Below are 11,153 nucleotides of genomic sequence, written 5' to 3'. Positions count from 1 at the left end.
GACCTGTCCGGAGCCATGAGGCCCAGAAATTGCCGTGGCTTCTGTTGCTTAAGCTCCGTATCATCAGAGACAAGATGGCGTATTTCCAGGTTCTTCATTAACAACTTTTCCCGCGCGCGCCAACCTTTTTCGCACCCAGGAAGATATGCAGCCTACAGCCCAGGCGCAATTCCCTGCCCGGGAAAAATACCAATTAACGGCACATGTGCAATTGTAATTTGAGAAAACCCAGCCCCCCGTCACCGCCCTGGCCCAACTTCTTCCCCTGCCAGCCTATATAAGGCATTGCACTGCCACCATTAAACAAGACTTGATCAGGCTATTTGTCTTGTCTCCATTTCTCGTGTTTTCTTGTCTCCTCCATTCCCACTCCCCCCTCCAGGGTCCGTTCAACTGTCCTGCAGGACGGGACAGGGAAGAACTCTACAAAGGTAATATTGTGCATTTCCCATTGTATCTTATGAAAAGATGCAAAATATGACTTTCATTATTACTGATGTTCAGTTTGATCACTTGGTAAAGGTGATATCTACTAGATCTATTTTCACTGCACTGTTCATCATTTGTAATTCATAAGTCATCTGTGGGGTGATACTTGAGACCATATAAATATCTGGTTCCCCCAAAACTTTTCAGCCATTCATTAACGTATCTCGTCTGAATCAATTATTTACATTGGTATTGTAAACCAATGGTTTTATTATTTTATTTTTTCTTCTGCATTTCAGTAGATATTCTTCCATGAAGATATTTCCTTTCTTACCCTTGAACTTACCTATTAATTTATGCATTTATTATTTATTCATTTATTTTTGATTATGGTCTTTTTTGTCTGTGTGCCATAATTAATTAACATCATGATTTCTGTTGATGCTCAAATTATCCCGTTTGACCAATTTGAGCACCTACCTGATACCACCTGTGTTCTTTTTACATATCACCATCATTTTTATACTTCCTTACTTTATGACATTCCAATGGGACATTGTCTTTTTCATTACTACATTTTCATATACACTTTTGTCTATTTGTGAACTTTCTATTTGCCTCCATTGAGCTATCTACTCATGAATCAATACCACACTGTTTTAATTATAGAAGCTTTATAGTATGTTTTAATATCTGGCAAGGCATTTGTTAAAAGGATAGAGCTTGCATTAAGTGTTCTTACCACACATGCATGCACACACAGGAAACCATCAAAGGAGCACAAGGAAACTTTATAATGTTTACAAGGAAACTTGTGGAGGTGATAAATATGTCTATTATCTTAATTATGGTGATGGTTTCACAGGTGTTGCAAATGTTCAAATGTATAAACTTGTATACATTAAATAAGTGCACTTTTTGTATATTAATTTATTCCTCAATAAAACTGCTTAAAAAATATCTAGTAAGGCTAGTCACCACTCCTTTTTCTTTTCTTTAGGGTTCTCATAGCTATTTTTATTTTTTCATATAAACTTCAAAATCTACTTGACTAGCTCCATAAAAACAACTTTGTTATTTTTATTGAGATTATGCCAAACTTATTAAGATGGGAATAAATGATAGCTTTATTATGTTTACAAGTACCATTCAAAAACAAGAAAAATTTCCAAACTTATTCAAGTCCACTTTTGTATTTTTCAGAAGTATGTTAATTTTTTTCTCATATAGATTTTACACACTTCCTGTTAAGCTTATGATTAAATAAATTATTTTTGCTACTAATACAACTGAAGTTTCCTCTTCCGTTACATTATCTAACTAGCTATTGTTTGTTTGTAGAAAGGCTTCTGATTTTTGTATTTTAATAGTCTATTACCTTACTGATTTTTAAAATTGTGCTAGTGTTTTCATTATTGTTTTGGATTTTCCATATATACTATGATATCAACTGTAAATAGAGATAGTTTTACTTCTATTTTAATTATCATGGCTCTTTCATTTATTCTTATCTAATTGAATGGAATAGTATCTCTAACATACATTTTATATATATATATATATACAATTTTTTTTTTTTTTTTGAGATGGAGTCTCACTCTGTTACCCAGACTGGAGTGCAGTGGTGAGATCTTGGCTCACCACAACCTCCATATCCCAGGTTTAAGCAATTCTCCTGCCTCAGCCTCCCAAGTAGCTGGGATTATAGGCACATGCCACCACGCCCGGCTAATTTTTTGTATTTTTAGTAGAGATGGAGTTTTGTCATGTTGGCCAGGCTGGTCTGGAACTGCTGACCTCAGGTGATCCACCCGCCTCAGCCTCCCAAAGTGTTGGGATTCTAGACATGAGCCACTGCGCCCAACCCTAACATATGTTTAGATAGTAGTGGAGTTAGTGGGCATTCTTGCCTTGTTCTTGGCCTTTCTGTAAATGCCTCTAGTATTCTCCATTAAGTAATATACCAGCTTTAGGAGTGCAATGTGTGTGTGTGCATGTGTGGTTATATATATATATTTCAGTTATATATCTGATCAGATGAAAAAAGTTCTTATTTTATTCAGGAATGGTTTTTATCAGGAATGGTTCAGGAATGATTGCCAATTTTTGTCAAAGGCAGTTTTAGCATCTACGAAGATGAATGAAGATGATCATATGATTTTCTGCTTAGATTTATGAACATCTAAATTATGTTAGTAGATTACCTAATATTGAACCATCCTTATGTTTTTGGAATAATGTCACTTGGTCATGATGTTTTATTTTTTATTTTTATTTATTTATTTATTTATTTTTTTTTTGAGGCAGAGTCTTGCTCTGTCGCCCGGATTGGAGTGCAGTGGCCAGATCTCAGCTCGCTGCAAGCTCCGCCTCCCGGGTTTACGCTATTCTCCTGCCTCAGCCTCCCGAGTAGCTGAGACTACAGGCGCCCGCCACCTCACCCAGCTAGTTTTTGTATTTTTAGTAGAGACGGGGTTTCACCGTGTTAGCCAGGATGATCTCGATCTCCTGACCTCGTGATCCGCCCGTCTCGGCCTCCCAAAGTGCTGGGATTACAGGCTTGAGCCACCGCGCCCGGCCGATGTTTTATTTTTATGATGAGTTCTTGAGTTCTGTTTGCTAATATGTTTAGATTTTTACTTCTGTATTCATAAGTGAAATTGATCTATAGTATTTTTTTGTGCTATCTCATATGGTTTAGGTGACAATATATTTGTTTCATAAAACTTCCTTGTGGCTTTTCTTGTTTTTCTATACTCAAAAATGATTTAAGTAGCATTGGGAGTATATGATCTTTGAAGACTTAGGAGAATTCTTTTGTGAAAACTAGGCCTAGTCCTTCTGTTATAGCCTTCTCCATTTATTCTATGGAAACTGGAAGCCCTTGTGTGATTTTTGCAAAGCAGAATGTTCCCATTGCCTACAATAGCTTCACTCTTGTTTACAGAGCAAGTAGCTATATTCACTAGGTCTGGCTCATATACCATCTTCTCACTCCACCCCTCACTGCAGGACAGAATCAATCTCTATTTTCTTTTATTGCTTCCATAGTATTATATTTGTCTTATAGATCTGATTATGCTTGTATTGTAGCATACCTACTTTTGGAGGTATACATTTCTTTCTCCAGTCTCTAAAAGACAGATACTGATTTGATCACATTTAATTCTTCAGCCTCTACAATACGGGTCAGGCTTTCATAGGTATTCAATAAATATATTTTGAATAATAATCATGGATGGAAAGAAAGAAATAATGGAAGAAAGACCACTATAGTAGGAACCATAGTCTTTTTTTTCTTTTTGAAACAGAGTCTTGCTTTGTCACCCAGGTTGGAGTACAGTGACACAATCTCAGCTCACTGTAACCTCTGCCTCCTGGCTTCAAGGAATTCTCTTGCCTCAGCCTCCCTGAGTAGCTGGGACTACAGGTGTGCACCACCACAGACAGGTAATTTTTGTATTTTTAGTAGAGATGGGGTTTCACCATGTTGACCAGGCTGGTATCGAACTCCTGACCTAAAGTGATCTGTCCAGCTTGGCCTCCCAAAGCGCTTCGATTACAAGCATGAGCCACCGCACCTGGCCGGAACCGTAGTCTATTAATAAAGTATGTGGACTCTAAGTCAGATATGCTGGAGTTTCTCCCCCAGTGATCTGAATCACTGGCAGGTGTGTGACATTGGCTGCTTACTTTCTGAGTTTCATTCTACTCATCTACAGGTAAAGTTTCATAAGGGATTTGTATTCCGAACATGTGTACAATTCTTAACATTAAGTACTGTTTGTGCTCAATAGATAATACTTTCTCTCTTTCTTCTCTCCATGGGAAAGCCTACATTGTAGTTCTCTGGACAATTCCTGGAGAAATCATGAGATATGACTCTCTCACATGTAGAATCACAGCCAAGGATCCATCCTACTGATAAGTAGTTCCCTCTGAAATTGCCTGAATGAATGAAATTCTCCAGTTCGGGTGAACAGCCCTGAGGATATGCAGGCATGTGTTGTGCTTCTGAGATTTTTACAACATTTGTTTTACAGAGGAAAGTTTACATTAGTTTAACATAGTTAGGAAACTTGTCATCTACAGGAGTAGAATACATTGTATTCTGAACAATTTAGCAGTCCTCATACTTGGGCTTTCTTCCCAGTTCTTGTGCTATTTTCCCAGACAGCAAATTAGTTAAATGGCCTTCGGCCATGACTCTTTCCCTTGAGTCAGCTTTCCTCTCATTTAAAGTGCAGAGATAGGGGGGATTTAATTAGCCCAATGCCTGGCACATTGCATGCACTCAATAAATGTTTGTTGAGTATTCGAGTTATCTCTAGATGGTCACTTTTGCTATTACTATTAATTTATGAGCATATCGGTAATTATTGTGCTTATAATACTGACAGTGAACAAGCACTTAAAAGAAGAGTTAACTCATAACTTATAGGGATGTATTATAAGAGTCCAGATAATCAACAACCTATCTATTTCAAACATATTCACTATTATTCTAATGTTCTAAGGCTGTAATTCTACACATGAAGCTCAGATAATTCTAAGATAGTGAGGAACCGCAGCAACTATCTGGATATTTTCCCTGCAGTGTGTGTGTGTGTGTGTGTGTAAGCCCCGACTAAATATAGAACCCCCATTCTTTGTGTAAGCTACTTAAGAGAAAGGATTTTATCTTTTAATTTTTATCTCTTCAGCAGAAGTTATTATTCCTAGTTCAATCCCAAATCTATACATAAATTATGAAATTTAAAAACCCCTTAAAAATGTTTTTAATAAATATTTTTCCTGAAATAATGTTTTTACTGACCTTGAAAATTTTTCTTAGCTGTTGTCATGCTCAACATTACTCACTGATGACATATGTGGTAATGATGGCAGTGTAAAGAAAAAGCTTGAGGAAATACACACGGTGCTGATATTTTACTAAAATGAATGTAGCACTCATTCATAATTGTAATTTAATTTTTAAGTAAAAATCTGATTTCCACTATCACTCCCTTAAGCCTGTCTCATTATAGGCCTAAAGCCTGTGTGAATTTACACAGCTGCTTTGAGGCTTTGCATATTTCCTTGTTTTAGATTCTTTGATTTTTTTTTTTAAGGGGTATTTTTACACTGAAGTAAAACACAACTATTAACACTAGCCTCAGGGGGGGAAAAAGAAACTAACAAACCTACAGCTTGAAATGTTTCAATACTTTGCCTTTAAAATTTTGCACACCCTTTAGAAGTTACAAAAATAAAAACCACTCCCTGCAAAAAAAAAAAGAAAGAAAAAAAGATTGAGAACAAACTGTCATGATTTCAGAAAACGATAGCAGACATGCAGGTGTTAATACCGGAGAGCTTACCTCTGAATAAAATGGTGCCTTCTAAACAGCCACTATTTACATGTTTTAGAATCCTTTCTTGGGCATGGGTGCCTTTATATTGCCCTATTACCACAAGATGCAAGCCGTGCAGCAGAATGTTTTCTGTATGGTACCCAGCCAAAAGTGAAACAAGTTGCCCACTGACAGAGAGGCCATTTATAGAACATACTCATTTACACCAGTGCTAGGCAGCCACTGAAAGGCAATGCAAAGAAGTAATTTCTCTTTACCTTGCTTGGAGCAACTCCGACCTGGAGAGCCATGTATACATCCTACGTCAAGGAGGTGATGAAAGCCCCACTCCTTATAGCGATGACATCTGGAAGAAGACACAGTTGTCACCGTGAGCTTTTCAATTACTCCTGGAGACTAAGTGTGAGACGCAGTAGTGCAGGATGATTGGATTACGCAAAACGAGACAGATGCCATCTGCGAGCCACGCGTAAGCTGCTGAGTGCCAAAATGAACATCCTTATTAAACGACGGAGTTCTCATACCATTTGTAGTTTGGTCAGATTTGAAAGATGAGTTGATTGTTTTTAGATAGTGCTGCAAATAGGCAGGGACTTGGAATCCTCTCTGGCTGTATGAGTAATTACTGTCTCATACTTAAATTAGAAACATTGGTTTTCAGTTAGGTCTTGAGATTGTTTCCAAAGGATGCTGCTGCATTCATGTTGAAGCATGGCCTGTCTCCTCTGTTTCACTCACAAGGGCCACAGAGTTCTGAGAAAGAAATCATCAGTTCCTTTCACATAGTGCTGCAAATAGGCAGGGACTTGGAATCCTCTCTGGCTGTATGAGTAATTACTGTCTCATACTTAAATTAGAAACACTGGTTTTCAGTTAGGTCTTGAGATTGTTTCCAAAGGATGCTGCTGCATTCATGTTGAAGCATGGCCTGTCTCCTCTGTTTCACTCACAAGGGCCACAGAGTTCTGAGAAAGAAATCATCAGTTCCTTTCACATCATGACAAAGAAATGTAAAAATTATGACTTTTTGTTAGGAAACAAAAGGATTCCCATACTCTAAAATAATGGCCACAGTACAGTGGGTGGAATGTTTTCCAGAAACTGCCAGGAGGCAGTATCAGAGCTCTGTGTCTCTCTGAGTCCTGAGGCTCCACAACCAGTCCTTCATTTACAATTCATTCTCTCATCTTTTTACTGGCACCAACTCTATTATTATTTTTATTTTTAATTGCTGTGATTACATAGTAATACAGTAATATACCCATAGTATTTATGGGGTATATGATATATTTTGATATAGGCATTGAATATGTAATGACCGCATCAAGGTCAGTGGGACTTCCATCACCTCAAGCATTTATCCTTTGTGTTACAAACAATCCAGTTGTACCCTTTTAGTTATTTTCAAATGTACAATTAAATTATTATTGATTGTAGTCACTCTGTTGTGCTATCAAATACTAGATCTTATACATTCTCTCTAACTCTTTTTTGTATGCATTAACCATCCCCACACTCTCCCTTTCCTCCCACTGCCCTTCGCAGCCTCTGGTAACCATTTTTCTGCTTTCCATCTCCATGAGTTCAATTGTTTTCAATTTTAGCTCCCACAAATAAGTGGCGACATACGAAATTTGTCTTTCTGTGCCTGGTTTATTTCACTTAACATAAAGACCTGGATCCAGTTCCATCCATATTGTTGCAAATGACAGGATCTCATTCTTTCCTTTGACTGAATTCTATTCTGCACCTGTACCACATTTCTTTATCCACTTGTCTGTTGATGGACACTTACGTTGTTTCTTAATCTAGGATATTGTGAAACATGCTGCAATATACATGGACATGCAGATACCTCTTCGATAGACTGATTTCCATTCTTTGGGGTATACACTCAGCAGTGGGATTGCTGGATCATATGGCAGTCCTATTTTTGCTCTTTTGAGGAACTTCCAAACTATTCTCCATAGTGGCTGTACTAATTTACATTCCCACCAACAGCGTATGAGGATTTCCTTTTCTTCACCTCCTCACCAGCACTTGTTATTGCCTGTTTTGGGATAAAAGCCATTTTAACTGGGGTGAAGTCATATTACTTTGTAGTTTCAATCTGCATTTCTCTGATGATCAGTGATGTTGAGCAGTTCTCACATACCCGTTTGCCATTTGTATGTCTTCTGATAAATGTCTATCAGATATTTTGAGCATTTTTAAATCATATTATTAGATTTTTTTCCTGTAGAGTTGTTTGAGCTCCTTATATATTCTGGTTGTTAGCCCCTTATCAGATGGGTAGTGTTTGAGTACTTTTTTCCCATTCTGCAGGTTGGTGTCTTCACTTTGTTGATTGATTCCTTTGCTGTGGCACCAACTTTAGATGGGAACTTAGCTGTGCCCTGTAATCCTTTTTCTGTTACAGCATCTTCTTAACCTCGATAAAGAGAAGATTCTGTAATACCTACCTGCATCAGAAGCAAAGGTGAAAAGAGTGCCTTCAGCAAGTCCAGGCCTTGATAGTTTTCATCTGAATATGTTATTGAATTTGACATTCATAATGCATATTAATAACACTATCAATGCTCTTTTATTCATATACCTTAGATAATTCCTTTAATATGGGGTTGCCCTATTCTCTGCTTGTATTGAGTTCTTGCAGAAAAAGACTTTTCTGCCTGCTAGTAACATTGAAACAGCTCCCAGTGTCGTCTTCAGATTTCAGCACATGGTGGACCCTCAGTAAATGCTGATTGTCCAAATCCCATGGCCTGCCCTGTTTGTAACAGTGATGACCCAGACTTTCTCCTTAAAGAGGGCAGGCGGAGGCCAGGTGTGTGGCTCATGCCTGTAATCCTCCCACTTTGGGAGACCAAGGCTGGCGGATCACAAGGTCAGGAGTTCGAGAACAGCCTGGCCAACATAGTGAAACACTGTCTCTACTAAAAATACAAAAAAATTAGCTGGGCATGGTGGCGGATGCCTGTAATCCCAGCTACTCGGGAGGCTTAGGCAGGAGAATCATTTAAACCAGAAGGCAGAGGTTGCAGTGAGCCGAGATCACGCCATTGCACTCCAGCCCTGGTGACAATGAGGGATTCCATCTCAAAAAACAAGCAAACAAACAAACAAAATTTTAAAAAATTAAAAAAAAAAAAGAGGGCAAGTGGAACTTCCTGGGAGTCAGAGCACAGCATAAAGCAGAGGACTTGTGCCTGACTCACTCTACTCCCAACACAGGCTGCTTTGTGTACAACTCAGATGCCTTCTGAATTACTCAGGTAAACAATAACCACCCAAAAACTATCCTCTCAGGAAGTTGGCACCATATATTGGGAACCAATACTCCAGCAACTCTACTGGATAAAATACTGAAAAGTACTAATTTTCTATAATTACATTGGAAAAAAATTTGAAGGCCAGTAGTCTGATGGGTAGAGATTATGTGTGTGTGGGTATTTACATCTACAATAAGCATCTTTTTTTTTTCATCAGAGACACCGCACTGGATTTAAGCATCATTTTTTGAACTGCTACAGTGATCTATTGTGAGAATAAGGCATGAGGGATTTGCATACACATTCAGCAACTACAATTCTGATTTCCAAGTCTGTCATTGGACTGATAAAATATTTACATGTGTACATTTTATATGTATATGTGTGTGCATATATATAGTGTATACATATATTCATTCAGCACATACTTATGATAAAGAATAAAATACATAAAACTCTTCACATTCTTGAGTTCTGAATTGTGCTCCTTCATATTTCATCATGTTTTAAATTATTTTCAGTTCCTTTGTGTAATTTGTATCCAGAGTTCTCCTTTTTTTGTTAAAATCTGACTCAGCTACTTCCTTCATGATAGAAGCATTTAAAAACTTCAAGGTACTAAAGAAATATTTTCAAGATTGTAGCACATAATTTAGAATTTCTCCTTGATAAAATCAAAGGAGAAAATGAGCTCAGATCCACAATTACTAATTGCAAATCGTTAGGGCCAGACAGGCTTCCAATTTCAGAAAATTTTGAATTTTAGTCAAATAATAGGATCCATAGAGTATACCACATGTCCAAGTAGTCTAGAACTTCCCTCTGTATCCAAACATTGTTTGAGTAGCAAACTGTATAAATATTTGCCAGAAGTGGGATAAATGAAAATTAAATAATTTTGCCAATTTGGTTTCATCACCAAATTCATTAAGGTCTGGTAATATTCTGTCACCCAAGGATAATAAAAATAGTTTCCACAGATTTTTAGATTTTTGGATTCACAAAAAGAGTAGTGAACAAATACAGATTTAATTATAAGAATCTACAGATTGGCGTTGATAATAGAACTCTTGCTAAATTAAATTAAATTTGGCCTAAAGTAGCCTCTGCACATAACAAACTGCAGCCTAACTTAAGAGCATATTCTTATAACGAGTTGCTGAGCCTTGGCCAATCACAGCAGCTGAGCTTTGGCCAATCACAGACTGCCAACCAATCAGAGCGTGTCTATATCAGACAAATGCTGAACTGTAGCCAATCAAGCTGTTTCTGTATGTCATTTCCTTTTCCTAATACTGCCTCCCCATGCTGGGTGGAGCTCTCTGAACCTCTCCTGGTTCTGAGGGCTGCCCAATACATGAATAATTCTTTCCTCAAATAAACTCTGCTAAATTTAATTTTTCTAAAGTTTTTCTTTTAAAACTGTAAATACAATTTTAAACGATGTGGTAAAAATAAAGATGCTGTGTTGACAAAGTCAATTTGTCCCCAAGAAATTAAAAAGTAAAATTTCTTTGCCCTCAGTGTCAGAATGAAATAAGAGATTTCCCCTGATACTTTCTGCTCCATTATAGCTGGTTTTGCTTTGGAAGTCTGATGGTGTTATATTTTTAGTTTTACTGATTCTCTCTAACCTATTTCTTCCCTTCAGGCCCTTCTACCACATCTATTGTTCACTGCCTTTTTGAAATTGAATTATTCTATAGGATATCACTAAATCATAAAAACATTAAGAATAAACAGACTCTATTTTATTTCAGGGAGCCATGAAAATAATGGTCAAAAGTGGGGTAATTTTTTTTTCTGTTTACAGCCTTCACGGAATTTAGGTTTAGGCCCATGTTAAGGCAAAGATACATGTATACACACGAGCACACACTGATTTCACTGCTTCATATTTGTTGAATAGTAAATTGTGTCTTGAAAGATAAAGGCACAATAAGGAGGAGTGCCCTGTATGGTAATGAATGGCACAGCATCATAAGAGTTGGCATGGATGACTAGTTATGAATATTCAAACTGTTATTAGATAGATAGTAGTCTCCATGTTGCCTCTCATCATCCTAAACCAGGTTTACTAATGACTGTAAATATGGAC

General features: G+C 37.3%; 1 protein-coding gene across 1 annotated transcript in view; it reads right to left on the bottom strand.

Annotated features, from left to right (window-relative positions):
- Window positions 1-6,156, bottom strand: part of TMEM244 (transmembrane protein 244) — a 35,678-nt gene extending 29,522 nt beyond the window's left edge. The window contains exon 1 of the mRNA XM_011951650.1: window positions 6,041-6,156. Within this exon, the coding sequence (XP_011807040.1) occupies window positions 6,041-6,073 (33 nt within the window). The 5' untranslated portion in view covers window positions 6,074-6,156. The remainder of the gene's footprint in view (window positions 1-6,040) is intronic.
- Between the last annotated feature and the right edge of the window lie 4,997 nt (window positions 6,157-11,153).

The sequence above is a fragment of the Colobus angolensis genome, unplaced genomic scaffold (assembly GCF_000951035.1).
Source record: "Colobus angolensis palliatus isolate OR3802 unplaced genomic scaffold, Cang.pa_1.0 Scaffold322, whole genome shotgun sequence".
Classification (NCBI taxonomy): Eukaryota; Metazoa; Chordata; class Mammalia; order Primates; family Cercopithecidae; genus Colobus; species Colobus angolensis.
The sequence above is the reverse complement of the archived record's forward strand: the minus strand, read 5'-3'. Positions and strand labels throughout refer to the sequence as shown.